Consider the following 20,942-nt stretch of genomic DNA (forward strand, 5'->3'; position numbering starts at 1 on the left):
ATTTATTTTTATAAGATATGATAAATTTAATAATTATTATGATATAGAAAGATACCATATAAGTTTTGAAATTTGAGTTTATGAGATAAAATCAAGTTAGAAAAAAATCTTATAAGATATGATATCTTAAATTTAATTTATGGAAATGAATTAAATTCTTTTTGGTTGGCTCTTAAATGAATTAAATAAAATAATTTAAATTAATCTATTGGATATATCCAAATTTAAACCAACCTATTAAATCTAATTTTGAAAATGATAAGGATTAATGAAGAAATCAAATTTTCAAAATTAATCCTTGTTAAATTCAAATATCTCCTTAGAAATTAGATAACCAACCTCTATATAAGATAGAGGCTAGGGTTTTTTAAAAAATGCTAATTGAAAAGTAGAGAGTCACCCTCATCCCAAGAGAAAAGAGAGAGACATCGTACGAGAAAAGAAGGAGAAACGAAGGAGATCATGACTTCTTCAACGAACGTTAGAAGTTTGAAGCATTAGCATATTGTTCAAGTAAGAAAGCTATTCGTGTGGATACTAATAGATGAAACTAGCCATGGAAATCTAGTTTCTTAGATCTAAATGGAAAGATTCTTAAGATTGTAAGTGTAAATGTAAAATTCTATCTACTCCATCTTAAATGATGTTGTCAGATCTGTGATCAAAATTGAAAATTTTGAAAATTTTAATTCTTCCACGGCATCCTCAATTCCAACACAATACAATATACACATTAAATGAATAAGGTTCCAACATAAATAATTCATCATCTTCAATTTGTACACTACAATATACATATAATAAACATATTCTTGCATTAAATACTTATTGAAAAATAAATTGTTTGAGCTTGCTACAACCAACACAAAAGTACAAATTACGTAATAAGCTTTTCAAGTGACAACCATTTCAAAAATGGCTAAAATAACCATAATTGGCCCCATATCAAATACAAAACACAAGTAACCAAAACCAAGTAAAATGGCCATAACTAAGTTTAATAACAAGTCATTAATATACAACCATAGAACCAAGTGATAGACTTAAATACAAGAGACCCAAATGACCTAATCTATATTTCTCCCCTCCTTATCTTCAATTTTTCCAACTTAATCCTCTTTTATTTGAGTGACTCAAGGTGTGATCTTGTGACACTATTATGTCCAACCCACTTGAGTCTAGGTGCTTTGAAAGGAAGGTTTGAAGGTTGTTTCACATTGACTCTATCTCCATTGAAAGGTATTGTCCTCGAGGTCCTTGTAGTAGAGATTGTATGAGTTTTCTGCTTCTTAAGCTCCTTTTCATTTGGGATGGGAAATCTAATTTCAAGGTTTGCATCTTGCTCTCTCTCTATATTTTTTTTTTAGCCTCCTCTTCAATCATAACCTCAAAACCAAGACTAGGCTACACAAATGAACCACAAGATCACAGTAATCACGAATACCAAATGACAAACATGGAAGTAAAAAAACTACCAAATAAAAGGGAGCAAATAAAATACAATAACATCCCTTCTCTTTTTCTAAAATTATAGGGACCTCCTTTTTTTTTTTCAAAAGATGCACTTTAGTCCAATTTTTAACACTATTAGAAATGTTTTGTTAAATATTTTGAAATATTTATTTTTTCCCTTTTAATTATATTGCAAAATTTACAATTACTAATTTGTCATCATAATTGAATAGTACTTTTTCTCTCTCCAAATTTAACGAACTTTGAATAATTAATTATGACAATATTTAAATAAATAATTTAAAAATATTGTTTGATATTGGTACAATTTACAAAAAAAAGAATTATATTAACTAATTTATCTCTTATTATATTAAATACCTATTTCATCAATTTTTTTTCATGTGTATTTGAAATATTATTTTGGTATTTTAAATGATTTTTAGGTAACATTCATGTTTAAAGAAGGGTATGTTGGTCCGATAAATGTGACTCAACAGTCAATTAATGGTTTTGGTATATGGAAATGAAATCTTTAAAGTAGAAGGGAGGTTTGTGTTTTGTGATTATTGATTCTATGAGAGATTTGTATAGTTTTTTAGAATAGAAAGGAGGTATATATCTATAATTAAAGTAAACTAGAAGGGAGGTCAATGCATTTTACTCAAACAAAAAAATGTTGAAAATATATATTGTTCATCTAGTCTTTAAATTCACTCTGACACTAAAACCACCTCAGTCCTCTAAGTATATGAAAAAACCCTTATGGTGGAGTCTTGACTTGTCTAGATAGAGGTGGAGCAGTCACAGGGGGTATATGTTTACATGTGGGAGTGTGTTTGTATGTGGAGTCACTTAGCTTTGTTTAGTTTGAACTTCATTACTTGTATGAGCAGTTAACTTACTAGGTACAAAAGGATGTGGATTAATCAAATGGTTATGTTAGCCTTCTTTCAACCTTTTGTTTTAGTTTTCCTTATTAATGGAGGTACCTACAATTACAAACAAAGTAGTTAATGCTACATCATGTTGATCAAGAAACCATTTAAAAGAGTATTAGTATTAATACAATAAAACCTTCTTTCAAGTGCTCTAGTTGTGCCCAAATTTGTGACATGTACTACATTTTCATGCTTCTCCTTTCTTGCTTAGTTTTTCTGGAACAAGTCATGGGAAGTTAGATGAAGCACAACCTTTTGTGATGTTGGTTTTAGCTCATTGGATTGCAATCCTCTTTTTTCTTGTTCTTGAGGCTTCTTCAATTCTTTACCTATTTTCTTGGGTCTTCCAGGCATTTTCTCCATTAGAGGGGGTGCTATAAGCATGTACGTCTTAGTATTCTAGAATTGCTTTCTCTTAATAGGTTGCAACTCAGTCCTATAGCTTGCATTATATGTGGCCCTATAGTAGTAAGCTGAAATTTAAGTGGCAGGTCTATCTTAGCATAGTATATGGCACATATTACATGTTGGCATGGGATTAAATTAAATCCCATGCTCGACATGTGCATAATTTAGCATGAAGGTAAACTATATGCTTGTCCTAACCTTTATTCAACTCATAACCCTCATCCCCATTAAAGAAGACCTTAAATCCCATAGATCATATTTGACTCGAATAACTCAATGGCCTTGGAATTGAACCTTGTAACTACTTTGTTACTTCTATCCCACTTGGTCATCATCTTCAATTTTATCCCATCCACTTCCTAATAATAGGTAAGTATCTAAATTTGTCTATCCATGTATTCAAACTTTCACTAGTATTATCATCTACTACCAAACTTTTGCATCTATCAATAAAGTAATCCTTTACGCATGTTTGAGGAGGGTAAGATGCTAAAGCCTTTGTTCCCTCCTTAGCTTCCTTAATCTTCCAATAGTTTTAAGATTATCCCATATTTGAGTTCTTCTCCAATCCACCATTTACTCTAATTGGCATATACATTTGGCACATAATCAATGCTCTGCTTGGGGTAAAACTTCATTAATAGCCACATGAAGTCCCTAGAAAAATTAAATTCAATCACCCATCAACCAAAATCACAATCATATCAATCATATAGAAATTAAATCAGTTTTACATAAATTGAATCAGTTTACCTTTTACATGTCAGACATTGGAGTTATAATTAATCTATCTCCAAGCTCAAGTGACTTTTATAGTGATTGCAAGAACCATCTCCAATTTTTAATATTCTCCTCGCAAGTTAAGCCAAAAGCAATATGGAATAGAGAGTCATTTGCATCTAGGTCACATTAGTAAGCAAAATTGCTTTAGCATTTCCTTTTAAAAAAGTCCCATCTAAGCTTATAAATGGCCTATCTCTAGCTTTCCATCTAACCTAACACATACTACACATAATTATGATCAAGATCAATTACTCTAGACCAACAATAAAAATAAACATATTTATGATACAAAAGTCATACCTTGGATGCATTGAAGCAAAGATATATGCGACTGAACACCCTATTACCTTTCTCAAGTTCTTCCTTTCTCAGTTCCATACTTACATTAGACTTAGGGTTTGAAGTTAAGAGTTCATTATAGTAAGCCTCACGTTTCACATACTCATCTATGTAGGTTCCCTCCATGTTCATCATGATCATCTTCTTCACCCTTTTACACTTGAACATGCTGACACTCAACTTTAAGTCTTGTTCTAAGTCCTTCTTTATATTAGAAACCTTGTACTCTCTTGCACCTTCTCCTTGACATGGCTAGAAATCCACTTTGTAGATGCCTAGGATTCTTAAAAACCTTAAAGCATATGTGCTCTAAGTAAAGGGTCTTGATTTTTAGACTTGGATTGTGCCCATCATTTGTTACATAGAAGAGAAAGGGACAGCCTACTTCACACTTGGCCTGAAACTTTATGGTTCCTTTTATTAGATGCAACTTCACACTAACACTAATGGTGTACTTAGTAATGGCTTTTTTTTCTGTATCTCTACCTCTAAATGTCATTTCTAACATAAAAAAGGCCTACTTGAGTCTATGGGCCTTCCAAACTTATGGATAGGCTAATCATTCTCTTCTAGCCTAATGTTTTCCTCTTTAAAGTGCTCACTATCTCCAGTACTTCCTTCATCTTGTCCTAATGTCTCATTGTATTCAAAGTCTTCACTGCTTGCTTCTTCACTCTCACTTCCCTCTTCAGCATCATTCTCACCATTGTCATGTCTAATCTTAACCTCATTATCAATTTCATGACTCAAATTAACCTGACTGCTTTCTTTATGGTAATTCCTCTGCTTACTGTTAGACTTATTGATCAACTTATACTAATTAAACTCTCCATAGAAATTCCCAATCTCAATATTGGCATCCCCAACAAATGAGTCAAAGATATAGTACTTTACATCTATTCATTCATCCTTCTCTGTCTCAACAATTACTTGTTTACCTTTTTCTAAATCCCACTTCACATCTTCTTCCTCAACTCTAGACCTAGTGACCTCACATATTTTCTTAACACTAGACCTAATAACCTCACAAACTTTATCATCAACTATAGACCCATAACACTCCCCTATTTTCCCCTCTCATTACTAGGTGTGCCAAATAATTGATGGGGTTGATAAAGCTAAATGTCCTTAGCATTTTCCATAGCAGCACGCACCTAACAAACAAATGACCCATCTTCCTCTCTATTAGATTTTCCATCATGGTTGTTCTCATTGCTATGATCTTCAGCACGATCAAATGAATCGTCATCACTAAACTCTTCCACATCATTGTGTGACCCATCCCGATTGTCATCACCTTCTCCCATTTCTATTAAAAAAAAATTGAATGAAGGGTTAATGTGTGATTTCACCTTCAGAAGTGAATAGAAAGGAATATTTAAAAGTTGAGGTCGAAGAAGCTTATTCTTACCTATAGCTTAACAAGATATCAGTGCCTTTACTTTTGTTTTTGCCTAACCTAAGCTTAGAAATCACATGTGCCTTGCTCTCTCGTCTTGCTTGGTTACTCAAAGCTTCTTCTGTTCACTTTAGGAGTTTAATCGCTCTAAAGAGGCTAGAAGACTTTTCACCTTCATATGATTTAGGGTTAACCAATTTTACTTTCACTCATGCAAAAATTCCATCTCAAAATTACATTTGTGCCTTTCTTATTTCAAATGGTCAATGTGTGAAGATTTAACGTTAGGGTCATGGGTGATCCGATTTAATTATTTAAGGGGTGAAAATGCTATGCAAAATACTTTAGAATACTGAGTATTCCTTAAAAAAATATCAGGGGCAAAAATACACATTTACCCTTAATTATTTATGCTTTTTATTAAACCAATTCCATATTTTTCCCGGTCTTAGTGTCATACTTATCTAAATATCATGTCTTGGCTATTATTACTTATTAGCAAAGTTCCCTCACGTACTTGTGTGGAAAAGTAAATTCATGAACCTTATCCAATATCTAAAGAGATATGGAAATCCAAAACATTGACTAACAAATAACAATATTTTAATTATGATCATTTTTTTTTTCAACGCGATGGGCATCATAATAATGCTATTCATAACTGATTAGTAGTTTTTCTTTCTTTCTTGTAGATCATGTCCAGTGATCTTAAAGTTATATTTTCTCACGACCAATTGAAAATGAGGTAATTTAAATTAATTTAAATTTCACGAATGTTAATTTGTTCGAATGATATTTTTGTTTTTGTTCGTTTGCAAGATTTGTGTGTGTGTGTGTGAAAATATTTTCAAAGATCTTATATTATCTTCCTTTCACATAGTGATATAGAGCAAACTATGTTATTTTCTTATTAAATTTAAATTAAATAAATGGGAGTCAAATTCAAACGATAGTTACAGCTAATTGTGTTCGAACAAAGCAAACTTGATAATATCTTACACATATTGGTATTTAAAAACATGTATTTTTTTTCTTGAATAGAAATTTTAAGGGTCGAAATTGAATCAAAGTCTTGCTTAAGAAGTTCATAAAGTCATGATGTTTGATTATTCACTTCAAATATAATAATGGTCAAGAAATCCAATATCACACCTTCCTTGCAAATCTTGTGCACGTCTTTTACTTTTATTTGAACTGTCCAAGTCCAATAAGATGCGAATTGTCAAGATTTTTTCCCCCTTAATTATACTTTATAATTCCTTTTCATCCTGAATGGAGTAGAATCCAAAAAAACATCAACCTTTTTCAATTAATTAATATAAGGTTAAATGACAACTTGGCCTTTAAACTATAAGTCTAAAAGTGATGAGGATTCTAAACTTATTTTTAATATAATGTTTCCTTTTAACATAATTTAAAAAGGTGCAATATAGTCTCTGCCATTAACAAATGTTACTTTGACTAATAGGTAGCCAAAGAATTGCACAAAATTACATCAAAAGTTACAGAAAATGAGCAATAAAATTTTCTTACTTTTTTATATAATTTTTAGGTCATTGTTTGCAGTTTTTAAATTATTTTTGTCATTTTTGAGGTTTTTTTAAATTTTTTTGTCAAAATTAATTTTTGTTAACAATATGGTAGAGTGATACTATACTATTTTCAAAAGTTAAAAAGGAGTATTGCAACAAAAATGGCGTCCTTATGTCAAAATAATTAATTTTCAACCTAACAAGTCTTACAAAAAACTCGTCGTTGAGTTGTTATATATATTCCCTCCAATGCCAAATATAGGAGCTAGTTAGGTTTTGTTTTGATCTTAAATATAAGACCCCAATCTCTATTTTCCATCTTTGTTAATATTTTTCTTCTAAACTACCGTATATAGTTAGATTCTTGTATGATGTAGAAATTCTATTGATTAATATTCTAATGTAAATTATTAAAAGAAGAGCGATTGAAAATCATCACACATATTTTTCACAAATAACTAATTTACTAAATTTTTTAATCTCTATTAATTAGTTAACTATTCCCAACATTTAGGACCAGCGGGTGTACTATCTATACTATGAAATATCTTATCCCAAGTCATACAAGTGTCCAATTAAGGCTGTTAAAAAACTTTCTTTGATTTGGTTTTTGGCAAAATTTGAACCCAACCAAACTAGTTTGTTAAAAAAAAAAAAACAGAGAGACTTGATTGAATTTTTTTTTTTTTTTGTGGAAGAGTTTGGTTTGGCTTAGATAGTTTACTAGAATCAATTTGGATTTGTTTGTTTGAAGTACAAGTTTCCATGTTTTTTTTTTCTGTTCACGTCTAATTTTTTGTTCCCCGTCCTTTTATGGTGGTACGCTAAAAGGCTAGCTAATGCATAGAATATTTTTTTGGCCGAAATATAGAAGTTTAGACACAGCTTTGTTTGAATAATCTATCATTCGTGAAAAATGAAAAATTTACTAAAATGTTTCCAATTGCATACTAACAATTGTGTATAAAATAAAAGATTAATTTTTTTTTTCAAATAATAATACAATCATTTATGAATAATTATGAACATTATTCTTATATTCAAAGTAAAAGATCCATATAATTCATAATCAGATAATTCATGGTCAGTAAACACTTGACACTAAAAATTATATAAGAAGCATGAGTTACATTTCAATATATACTTTGAGTTGATGACTATAATGAAATATGACTTATATATGTATGAGACTTAAGGTAAAAATAACCCATAAAGTATTTTGTAAGGAGTTATCATCATCCTCAATGCAATTGTGGTACAATTTTACTTATTAACCCCAAAAAAATAATACAAAAATTCCCAATTAATAAAGCAAGTTAGGTGTCCATTGACTTAGGGTTGTGGGTCGCACATGTTGGGTCACTTGTAAAATTGAAAGATTAGGGGAGAAATAACCATTATGGAGAATTTTGTTAACGTTTCTTGGATGTGACATAACTTTAATCGGATTTTCAAAACTTCTGAATTTTACTACAGGCTCGGAGTATTGAAATTAAATAAAATTTTTTACTTGAATGACCAAAATATCCTTCAATTATAATTAACATTGCTAAAATAATAAGTTAAATTATGATTTTTACAAGTAACATTATTAACATAATAAGTCAAGTTACAGTTTTTACAAGTAAAATTATTATAATAACAAATTAAGCTACGGTTTTTATAAGTAATATTAGTCAAATAATGAAATAAGTTATAAATTTTACAAGTAACATTGTTATAACAACAAAAAGTTATAATTTTCACAAGTAATATTATGAGAATAATAAGAAGTTACATGTATTCTTATAATATTACTTGTAAAAATTGTTATATCAATAATTATAATTGAAGGATATTTTGGTCACTCAAGTAAGAGAATTTATTTCATTTCAGTGTTCCGAGCCTATGGTAAAATTTTAGAATTTTTTAGGAACCAATTGAAATTATATCATATCCAAGGAACTTTAATGAAAGTTTCCCCATTCATAAAGTATTACACAATATATGATACAATTTTGCCTATAAATCCTACAAATAGTGCAAATATCTCCAATTTATAACAAAAATACACATATTAGCCAACATTGACTGTCAATGTTTGAAAAAGCAAGTAAACTTGCTAATATTTAGAGTCGAGAATAAATGTTAGGGTTAACAAATTGTCTATTTAAGCTTATTTTTATAAAGATTCAAGCTTCAAAAATGTTTTTTCAGGAAAGCCAGGCTTGGGCTTGTGCGGTGATAACTTTCAATATTTTATTAAATTTATTAGTATTTTTAATGTAATTGGAAGTCATTTATTTAAATTTTATTAAAAAAATATGATTAAGTGGATGAATGTGTATGAAAATGGGCTTGAAAATATATTAGAATTTAATGGACCAATTCTATCATTTATTCTAAAATTTATGCATGTAGGAAAGCCCAATTTAAGGGCCTAAAGAAGAGAATTTTAAAGCCTAAGTCAAAGAAATTAAATTTAAATAGGTTATGTTCGCTGTAGCGAAAATGCGTTTTGCTGTAACAAAGCGCGATTTTATAAAGTGCACAGTCTTGACTCTCAGCGAATTTTTAAGGCTTGGGCACCTTATTTTTGACCATTCTTCACCTCCAGTAGTTGCAAAACATCTAGGAAGAGGGAAAAGAGCCAGAGAAGAGTTGGAGAAGTTTGAGTTTAATAGAAAATCAAAAGTTTCACTAAAGATTGCTTCGATTAAGCTTTTTTTCTCCTTTTTCTTTTTACTTTATTGTATATATTGCTGATTTGTTGTCATGGAAGCCATGTGTGGCTGATTTTCTCTTAATCTAGGGTAGCTATGAATTGATTCTTAGATTAGAACATGTTTGAATCATTTATTTGAGCTTAATATTAGTTTTGTTTAATTAATCTTGTGCTTATTTGTCTACTTAATGCTTAGCCACTATTGAGTATGATTTTAGGGGTTTGGGTTTTTGTCTTGAAAAAGAAAAATTTAAATTTGACTATTAGATTGAATAATGTGAGATTAGGCGGCCTGTTTAGGCCTATTTTTGTTTTACCCAAAAAAGGCAAAACATTTTCAATTGTAGAATTAAATTTAAATTTTAAAATATATGTTTATACTTTAAAATTAGAATTTTTATTATTTATTAAAATTTTAAACATTAAATTTATATTTTAAAAAATATGAAATATTATAATTAAAAATTTTAATTTTTAAAAATAAAAAATGAGTTTATACCTTGATCCTTTTAAATAAGGTACAGGCTTCAAAAAATAATTAATTTTAAAATAATTGAGCTTATGAGCCCATGAGAGCTTGGCCCGTATGCTTATAGGCTTTGTTAATAGCTTACACATGTTGATATTTGAAACATGTATTATTTTTCCTAAGTAGAAAATTTAAGGGTCAAAATTGAATTAAAGTCTTGCTTTAACTATTCATGAAGTCATCGTGATCACTGCAAACTGAAAATTAACTTTAAGTTAAACTATTCAATATCTCACTTGTCACTCTCCCAAATATTTTTTAACCAACATAATTTATTAATACATGTTAAACTATATTAATAAAATTATTTATCTGGAGTTGTTGAGTTGGGGGGCAATTGCGAGGAAATCTCCTATGAATGTTCTCTTTTTTTTTTTTTGGGAGAATTATATATAACTCATAAGGAAACTAATTACTTATAAGTCTCATCTACTTGTAAATATAATATTGAAATTTGACATGTAAATATAAAAGTTTCACTTGTAAATGAATTGGAAAGATAATTAATTTTATCTATTTGAAACTTGATTATAATTTTCGTTCTTTTATTAATTGGTTCCTCTTTTTCTCCTTTTCATTTTCATTTGTTTGTAGTTCTCCAAATACTTTTTAGAACAAGAAAACTTATTCTAAACTAATTAGTAATACCTTGGGGCATAACTCATAAAAAATTTTTATTAAAATAAAAAGTACTCCCTCATTAAAAAATATAAAATATTTTTAATCGAATCTTACCCTTAACAAAGTAGTTTTTTTATCTTTAAACTAATATTATTTTTTTATTTATCCCTATTTAATAGTATATTTTACTCTAAAATCAATATAAAGTGATTTATTTTCTAGGGTACTTTTGGAAAAAAATGATTATACTTTAAAATACTAAAAATATCATATATTTTTAAATATCCATCCTCTCTAAAATTATCTTATGTTTTTAAATGAAAGGAGTATAACAAAAGTTTCATTGGATAACAATGCACATAAAAGAATCGCAATAGTTAGATTTGAAATGCTAATACATATCTGATCTCTCAGGTTCTATTTAACCATTATTTTTTTTGTGTTTATTTAATTATTTATGATTTTTATTATATTAATTCTGTAACATTCTATCATCTTCATCATTAGAAGCGCCATGCATCTCTAAATATGATGTCTTGACTATTATTACTTAATTATTATCACAGTTCATTCACGTAATTGTGTGGAAAAGTAAGGACATGAAGTTATATAATATCTCAACAAATGTGAAAATCCAAACCATCAACTGGCAATATTATTATTATTATTATTATTATTGTCAAAGTGATGCGCATCAGCCATCATATATATATATATATATATATATACATATCTCTCTCTATTAATGTCATTCGTAGGTGATTATAGTAATTTTTTGGGTCAACATGTATTATTATATTGAGTTTCAACTAATTTGAAACTGATAAATTTAAGTTTCATCTTCCAATAATAGTTTTATTTGTTAGCAAGATTTGAATTTGAGACATTAATTGTTTAAGAATGATGTAAGTGTGACAATGCAATAAAGTTATATCTATGAAAATATTTTAAAAGCTCTTTATATTATATATTCGATGTTTTCGTATATGACTACAAAAAAATTGACTTGCCACTGAAAGTCAAAAGTCGTCACAATATCGTCACGAAAGCTCCTATCGCTGATTCAATCTGTAGCGACAATAAAAGTCATCGCTGAAGTTGAGAATCTATGTCAAAAAGTCAACATCAAAAGTTTTCAACAATGACAAAAAGTTGCCACAATGTTGTCATGAGAGCTCCCTGTCATTGATTCAATCTGCGGTGACAATTAAAGTTGCTGTTGAAAGTTGAGAATTGGTGGTGACAAATGTCGCCGTAGAAAAGAAAATTTGCTGCACCCAAATGATAGTCGCCACTGAAAGTTAAAAATCAACGGTGACATTTGTCACTGCAAAAACCACACATCAGCAGCAACTATTTTTGTCGCTGCAGAAGATACCAATTAGTGACGACTTTTTTGTTGTTGCTGAAAAGTAATATTGGTTCACTTACACACATGGCATCACGTCACTATCCATGTGGCGCCCCATCTCACACCACATGGCGCCATGTCATCCTCCACGTATTGCCCTCACCTCACGCCATGTCATTCTCCGTGTGTCGCTCTCACCACATGACATGTGGCGCCATGTCACCCTCTACGTGTTGCCCTTACCTTAAGCCACGTGGCACCATGTCACTCTCACCACACGCCACGTCATCATGTCACCAATTTATATTTTTATTTTAAAAGTTGTCTCCTCTAAGGTTTGAACCTGTGACCTTCTTCTTTTGTGTCCAACCATTTTGCCACTGAGGTGGAATAAACCTGTAGTCTATTATTGCATAATTAAATATATATATATATATATATAGATACATGTATTATTAAACTATACAAACACACATAAATATTAAATATTAAATATTATAAAATATTAATACTATCCTTAAATACTTCAATTTGATTTTTTTAATTTATAAAATTAAAAATTATATTATTTATTTTGTTTAAAGTAAACTATAAATATAATTGATACAATATCATTTGTATTATTTATTTTAATTTTTTTTACTTCTTGAGATTGTTATATTATTTATTTTAGTATTCATATTTATAATTATAATATAAAAAATATTTAAAAATAAATAGTAAAAATACTAATGATTATACATTAGTTTATAGTTATTTATGTTTCTAAATGCATTATGTTTTAAAGTTACTGATATTAAATGTAGATTTAAATTAAAAAATTAGATTAGATGAAATATCATTCTATGAATGAATAAATTTAAGTATCACATGTTTAATTATTGTAAATAAGTAGTGTTATTGACTTCTACATTAATTTGATAACTCATGCTTATTTTGGCCATTAAATATCTTAATTGGCTTTTGAATAAAATTATCCAAACAAATTTTAGTTTATTTAATAGACTTCTAAAAAAAATATATCCAAACATAAATCATATTACATTTATTGACTTTTTCTCTAATCTTAGTTTGCTAACCTCGGTTGAATCTTAACCTTAGTTGTAAATTTTTTAATACAAACACACACATAAAATAATATGATTTGGCTTAATTCTTTACTTTAACTTATTAGCATTAAATAATACCTTAACCTTATTTTAAAGTTATAATTTAACTATAGAATATATTAAATGAAAACTCATTATGTTATTTTATATATTCATTATAAAATTAAAATAATACAACAAAATTAATGTCTTAAAATGTTAAATATTAGATAAATAAAAATAAAAAATTATGATGATAATATAAAATCAAACTTTTAGTGGTGACATTTGAAGTTGCTGCTAAAAGTCTCATTTTTAGTGGTGACACTAAAAAATCAGTGGCGACTAAAAGTTGCCGCTGAAACTTACAACATAATTTTTAAAAAAAAATTATAAAAATACTGACAATCAGTGGCAATATTCAAAAGTCGTCATTAATTCTCGACTTTCAGCACGACTTATTTGTCATCGCTAAAACTTACAACATAATTTTTTTAAAAAATTATAACATATTTTAAAATATGTTGATAATCAACAGCGACACTAAAAAGTTACCGCTGATTATCAACTTCCAGCGGCGATAGTAGACGTCGCCACTGAAAGTGTGACTTTCTGCAGCGATATGCACTATCACTGCTGAAAGTCTAACAATCAGCAGTGACTATATCTTGTCGCCGCAGAAAGTCATACTTTCAGTGGCAACTTTTACTACTACTGTTGAAAGTTAAGAATTAGTAGTGACTTTTTAGTGTTGCTGTTGAAAGTCATTTTTTTTGTAGTGTATTTGTATATGAAACAAGCAAGCAAACTAGCTAATCACTGACAAATTTTGATATTTGAAATAAATTTGAAATATATATATTTCTTGGAAAAATGACAGAAAAATGCCCCGAAATATGCGAATGACAATTATATGTCAAAAAATGTGATAATTATTTTTTAGTACCTAAAAACTTGTCCAACTTATTTTTTGTGAAATGATATATTTGCTCTTTTTTTAAGATTAAAATAAAGTAATAGCTAAAAATTGGTTACTACTTGCTTTTTAAAAAATGACAAGTTTTCTTGGAAAAATTACTATAATAGAACAATGAATTATATGTTACTCAATGCAAATTCTTTTACCAATAAAGTTTAACAACTCAAAATCTGTTTTTAATTTTTTGGAAAATGATTAGTTTTCTTGGTGAAATAACTAAAATAAAATAGCAAATTATGATTTTCTCTGTGCAAATTTTTTTATCAGTAAAGTATTTTCACGTTAAAACTCATCAATAGATCAGTCCCCCCAAGGACTAGAAAATAATTATAAAATTTTGCAGTCTGATTATCATTTGGATATTTCAGAGGTATTTTTCTGTCAGTCTTCCAATTTTTTTTCTCTTGAAGAAAATTTTAAAAACAATATTTTCAAACACGACACTTGCGTTATACAGTTGTGGATTTGAACACGCCATTAATCAATATTTTTCAGCTCTGATAACGACCATTTTCTTCGAAATAAGCCTCGTCCACATCCGATAATTTTGACCATTATTTTTACGTACAATAATATTGTTATAATTCTATTACTGTACTCGGTACAAAATAACACAAGTTGTACTGTTGAAATACTACTTAAAAATAATAATAAACAAATATATTGAAAAACATAGCTTTTCATACACAATGAAAAAGCACAGAAATTTCGTAGCTAGCTATGGCCAACACAATATAAATATGCATGGCGCATGAGGCACATTTATTATCAAATATTGCAATAAGAATATTCCTTGAAGTATTCTGCTAATGGCATCAAAGCCAAGAAATAATGATCCAATAATGGATCATCACTACATTTCATGGAGGATTATGGTGACAGCCATGATTATGTTGTCATGTTGTTCCTCAAATGTGCTGGTTTGTGGAGAGACAACATGGAAGCCGACGTGGACAAAGGAGGCAGCAGAAGAAGCAGAGGTTGTGGCAGCCATAGAATGTTCAGGACATGGAAGAGCTTACTTGGATGGTTTGGTTCTCAGTGGCCATGACTTGCCTGTTTGTGAATGTAATCCTTGCTATTATGGCCCTTCTTGTTCCCAATTTCAACCCAATTGCTCAGCAAATGCTGGAAGGTAATACACATCTCTCATCTCTATTTTAATTTTAAATATGTTCAGGCTTAATTATTAATTATTAGATATAAACAGTAATCTGACCTTCTTGTTATATGAATATAATATTTACAATTTATTTTTCAAAAAATATTTTGAGTACTTAACTATTGTTAATTCATAACTTTTTTTTTTTAAATGGATTGCAACTATTGATTTAAACAACTACAAAATTAAGAGTCTCAGTTGCAAATAAGTTGTAAATTTTAATTTGTATTTAGATTCTTGTTGACAATTGTCTAAATTGATATTTGTAACTTATTTTTGAGAAAATATTTGAGAGAATATCATTAAAATACCCATAAACTAATTTAATTAATATTTGAGAAAGATTTTTGACAAGTATAAACATTAACAAATTAACAAGTGAAGTTAATTATTGTTTTAATAAGTATTTGATCCATCATAGTCCTTGTCAGTATTAAAAATGAATCAGTTGCAATGTTTAAATGCCTTGTAAACAATACATACAGTTGATTTTATATTTTATATTGATGATATTAATATTGATCGATCATGCAATAGTTGCGCTTAACACAAGATATATATTTCATGATATCATCATGTTTTTGTAATATTCATGCTGTAATTCATACCTGTATGAATAAGAATCAGCAACACGCATGATGATATTAATTAACAAACTTTGTGCGGTGTGTAGTGGGGATCCATTTTTCTTGGAGCCATTCTGGTTGAGACGTGGAAAGGAGAGTTCGATATTAGTATCAGGTTGGCACAGAATGGGATACACGTACAGTGATGGATCTTACATCTCACAAATGTTGGTGAAGTACATTCACAAATTGCATAAACTGGTTGGGAATGCAGAGACTGAAGGAAGATTCATTATATTTGGGGCTGGTTCTACTCAACTCCTTAATGCTGCTGTTTATGCCTTCTCTCCCAATTCTTCTTTGCATTATTCTCCTGCTAAAGTGGTTGCCACCGCCCCATATTACCCTGTAAGCTCCACAGCCCTTCATTTTTTTTCCTTTATTATTTTTGTGTGTGGAGCATCTGGTATTTTTCTTTTGACCCACATTTAATTGAGGATACTTAACAGGAATTTAGACTAACTCGGATTGAGCAGTGTTGAGACCCTTTTGAGTAGAAGTTCCACTTTCAATACTACTGTATTTTAGGGCTTGAACCTGAGATTTTTAATTAAGTTGATACAACTTCCTTACGAGCTGAACCAAATGTTCAAGAATATTATTCTCGTTTATTATTTACTAATCATAAACCATGATGAACTTTCTCATGGAGAAGTAAATCCGTCAGGAGGTTGATTGTTATGAGAAAGTTATAATTTTCTCACGAGAATATTTTGTGGGAAAGTCTGTGAGAAACATATCTTCAGAACATCCTTCCATAAGAAACTTCTCGTTTTCCTACAGTAGTTGATCTTTCCATGCTCAATATGTTGCGAGAAAATTGATATTTTGGTGCAGTGAAAATCTGAAATACACTTGATTGTGCTATGGATAAATAAACATAAAATTCGCTATATATATAAAAAATATCTGCCACAAAATCTATCACGAAATTCTTTCATTGGATTTTGTAACGGAAATCAATATAAATCCAATGAAAAATCTGGTACAGAACAATAATATCTTTGATTTCTGCTGCAAATTTCTTTTTTGTTTTTGTTTTTGTTTTAGCATTATAAACAGATGGTTTGTAAGATGATGAATGATGAAATTGACAGGCGTATAGACAACAAACGGAGCTTTTCAATTCATTGGACTATAGATACGGAGGTGACACATCGTTGTGGAAGAAGAAGAATTTGTCATCAGCTGAAAACAAGAACAAGACATTCATTGAGTTTGTGACTTCACCAAACAACCCAGATGGAAGATTGATGAAAGCTGTTCTTGGTGGATCAAATGTGAAGACTGTGAATGATCATGCTTATTATTGGCCTCACTTCACTTCTATTCCTTCTTCTTCTGATGAAGACCTCATGATCTTCACAATTTCCAAGCTCACCGGCCATGCGGGCTCAAGATTTGGGTAACAACTAACAATTTTCTTATGTTAATTAATCCCATTTCTATAATACTCATGCTACATACAAAACATTGGAATATCCATCACATCATGATAAAGCTGTCAACTATATATATCTGTTATATTCCTATAATCATTACTTAACAACCATTTTATTTTAAAAGGAAAGATCGATTTCATAACAGTTCAAGTCTGACAAAACTTTGCTGAAATATAAGTTGGTAAATATTGATTTAGATAATTATAAATAAAGGAGTTTAGTTGCCAATAAGGAGGAATGACCAAGGAGAGAATTAGTACTCGTTTAGGTTGGTTTTTTTCCCTTTTTTTTTAAAAAAAACCATTTTGCAAATTAATTTTAAAAAATGATTTTTCAAAGTGAAATATATTTGATTATGTTCCTTGAACAAGAAAATGAAAAAAGATGTAAAGTAACTTTATAAAAAAAAATGAGAACTTGAAAATATTTAAATCCAAAACTCTTACCTAAACAATTTTTATTTAAAAAATAATTTTTAAAACCAGAAATTAAACAAGCCCTTAATATTTGATTTACATTTGAGACTCATATATGCAAATGTATAAATCAATATTTATAATTAATCTCATAGCAAATTATTTTAGGACCTAACCGTTATTAAATTGAGTTTTTTTAGACCCAGTTGTCATTATTTTACCGTTCTTTTATTATAAATTTTTCTGAAGGACAACATGACATTTCACATTTAAAAAGTTACTTTAATTTGTTTTCATTCCATTTCACAAACCAAATGAGCCCTAATTAGGAAGCACAACTTTCACTGCAGAGATAATTATTAACTATTGATGTGCTTTGTGATGATATCATAGATGGGCATTGGTGAAGGACGAGGCTATATATCAAAAAATGTTGACATATTTGGACTTGAACACCATGGGAATTTCTCGAGAATCTCAGTTAAGAGCTTTGAAACTTCTTGATGTTCTTCTTGAAAATGATGGCAAAGAGATATTCAAGTTTGGATATTCAACAATGAAAAACCGATGGACAAGGCTCATACAGACCTTATCCTCATCAAAACGATTTTCTCTTCAGAAATTAATTCCTCATTACTGCTCCTTTTTCAAAAGGGTTAGAGACCCTACACCAGGTAATAATTAATCAATTTAATTGCATGATTTAGTATAATATATAAGAGATGAATGGTAATACACAGGGACATATAGTTTAATTGATATATATTAATTTTGATTGTTTAATTTATAAATTTTCATTTGATGATCACAGTTACTGAGAAGTAGTAGAGTCTTACCCTCATGGAATTTTTCAATTTTGACTATGTCAATGGTTAAGGTTTGATTAGTCAAAGTCAGCTATTCAACATTTTTTTGGGGTATTTTATGCAATTTAGGTTGTTGTTTTGGATATTTGAAAACTATTATTTTTAAAATGTTAATTTAAAAATCTAGTAGTTAAGATGTCACTTGTCACATGAGAGTCACCTTAATGGATTTTTTATGGTTTGAATTCTAATTACGTACATCACCATAGTTTCTACGTTGGAAATTAAATAATTCTGAAAAACATTTATGATTAAAAAAAACTCAAAAAGGGTTCTTAATTACACCTAGGGGTTCTAAGTAATTAATTAATCTCAGTGTTGAGTAATTAATAAGTGTTCGTCTAACTCCTGGTTCAATTGGCTTGGTCTTAATTAATCAACGTTTAGGGCAGACTGAAATGAAATAAAATACAAATAAGAAATGAGTTTTAAATTAGCATAATGGGCTGGGCCGAGCACTATAGGCTGATATATTTTGTCGCCCAACCCAGCCCATTAACACTCTAGTGATTGGATTTTGGTAGAACAAGTTCATGACAATTGAACTTTGATTTAGTTTACTTGAAAAGGAAATTACTAGATATAATGACACTAAAATCTCAAAACAGGAAATTAATGATGGCTAAGTTCTCAATACAATTTTTTAAAAATTAATTATAAATATTATTAATTTAGACAGTTATAAATTATATGAATTCAGAGTTATATTTTAGAATTAAACGTCTTATTTACCATTAAAACTGCAGAAATTGCAATTATTTGAATAGTACTTATAATTTTTAGAAAATTTTATCTATAGGGACCTAGCTATCATTGATTACCTTTTTTTTTTCAAATGTCTTTCTCCCAAATTATTAATAGTCTTAACATATGATATATATATATATATATATATAAGTTGAATTCGATGTACATGACAGCATATGCATGGTTGAAGTGTGAGAGAAAGGAAGATAAACATTGCTATGAAGTGCTAAAAGCAGCAAAAATAGATGGTCGTCCCGGAATCATGTACAGTGCCGATCCTCGTTATGTTCGTCTGAGTCTCATTAGAAGCCAAGACGACTTTGACATTCTCATCAACCATCTCCAGAAGCTCCTTGCTAAATCTTAGTCTCTCTCTCTCTATATATATATAAGTGTGCGTGCATAATTGATGAATAATAAAAATCCACTTACGATAAGGGTTGTTGATGATCGATATATATAGTTTATAATTATTGATAAAATCAGTGCTGTGTATGAACAGTTAATGGTCGGATTAGGGTCACTGTACGGTGGGGTAATTTAAGTGGTCCTGATGAGGATCCTTATATTTATGTATCATCATGATATTTTATAGTAAAATTATTTGCTAGCTTTTTACCAAAATGAAGTATCCTTATTATTATGCTTTAGTCAGATGATGAACATTATTATTCAATTTATTTGTTGTTGTTGAACAAATGCAACAATCGGATAGAGCTATAATATCCACGCGGTCAAAGATAACCAACTCATAACTGCATACCTGCCTTAAAGTCCAAAAGTCAAGAGTGTGACGAAAACAAACAGTCAACCCACAAAAAAAAAAAAATGAGATTACTCCATTCCTTCCTAAAGTCAGGAATGCGGCCGACGGGCTCATCAACAGATAATGCCTTGGATTTAAGGTGGTGATTTTGATGTGCTTTATATGATTATGATTGATCTGCCCCATATGAAACATAGAAGCTCGGAACATGAAAGGAGACACATAATAAAAACCACTGTTTAATTTGCAAACCTGAATCAACCCAGCCAGGTAGACCTGTAAACCAATGAACTAATCACATAAGTAATTTGGTTTATTGATCAAACTGGTCACTTTTGTGACTAGGTTTCCACCTGAGAAATTTTGGTCAATTCGGTGGATTGAATGGGTTGACCTTAATTCAAATTTAAATCCCTTAATTAATATTTTTAATGTTATTGAATTTTATTATTGTCATAAACTTATAATTAATATTTGTACAAGGCATGCATAAGATTTTATGGATCAATAATCCATTTTACTTGAGAATTAATGATTTTTTTATTTAATTTTTTTATATAGTCAAATATGGATTTTTTTTTTTGAATATTTTGATCAAGTATATCATTTTAATCATGAACTGTATGGCTCCGGTTGACCTCAGTTGGATCACTAATATCAGAACCATTAATTTGATTGGTTTAATAACCGGTCTAATTTTTAATACCTTGTTAAAGAATATGAAATAATTGCATGCAAAGTCCAAATGGATATGAAATTTCTTTACACGTCTAAGGTTCTCGATTGAAATT

The 20,942-nt window shown here is 29.3% G+C and overlaps 1 protein-coding gene across 1 annotated transcript; it reads left to right on the forward strand.

Annotated features, from left to right (window-relative positions):
* Positions 1 to 14,925: 14,925 nt before the first annotated feature.
* LOC129304650 (tryptophan aminotransferase-related protein 3-like) lies at positions 14,926 to 19,915 on the forward strand. The gene is made up of 5 exons (XM_054944375.1): positions 14,926 to 15,261; positions 15,962 to 16,262; positions 17,012 to 17,319; positions 18,166 to 18,446; positions 19,559 to 19,915. The coding sequence occupies exons 1-5, from the start codon at positions 14,936 to 14,938 to the stop codon at positions 19,750 to 19,752; spliced, it is 1,410 nt and encodes a 469-aa protein (XP_054800350.1). The 5' UTR covers positions 14,926 to 14,935; the 3' UTR covers positions 19,753 to 19,915.
* The last annotated feature ends 1,027 nt before the right edge of the window (positions 19,916 to 20,942 follow it).

The sequence above is a fragment of the Prosopis cineraria genome, unplaced genomic scaffold (genome assembly GCF_029017545.1).
Source record: "Prosopis cineraria cultivar Desert tree isolate PC_DT_omini unplaced genomic scaffold, ASM2901754v1 PC1, whole genome shotgun sequence".
Lineage (NCBI taxonomy): Eukaryota > Viridiplantae > Streptophyta > Magnoliopsida > Fabales > Fabaceae > Prosopis > Prosopis cineraria.

Bases quoted from the DNA above. Each gene is read 5' to 3' on its own strand.
- LOC129304650 (XM_054944375.1), top strand. From the start codon at position 14,936: ATGGCATCAAAGCCAAGAAATAATGATCCAATAATGGATCATCACTAC. The intron at 16,263-17,011 runs GTAAGCTCCACA...TGAAATTGACAG, and splicing joins CCACCGCCCCATATTACCCT to GCGTATAGACAACAAACGGA. The intron at 17,320-18,165 runs GTAACAACTAAC...ATGATATCATAG, and splicing joins CATGCGGGCTCAAGATTTGG to ATGGGCATTGGTGAAGGACG.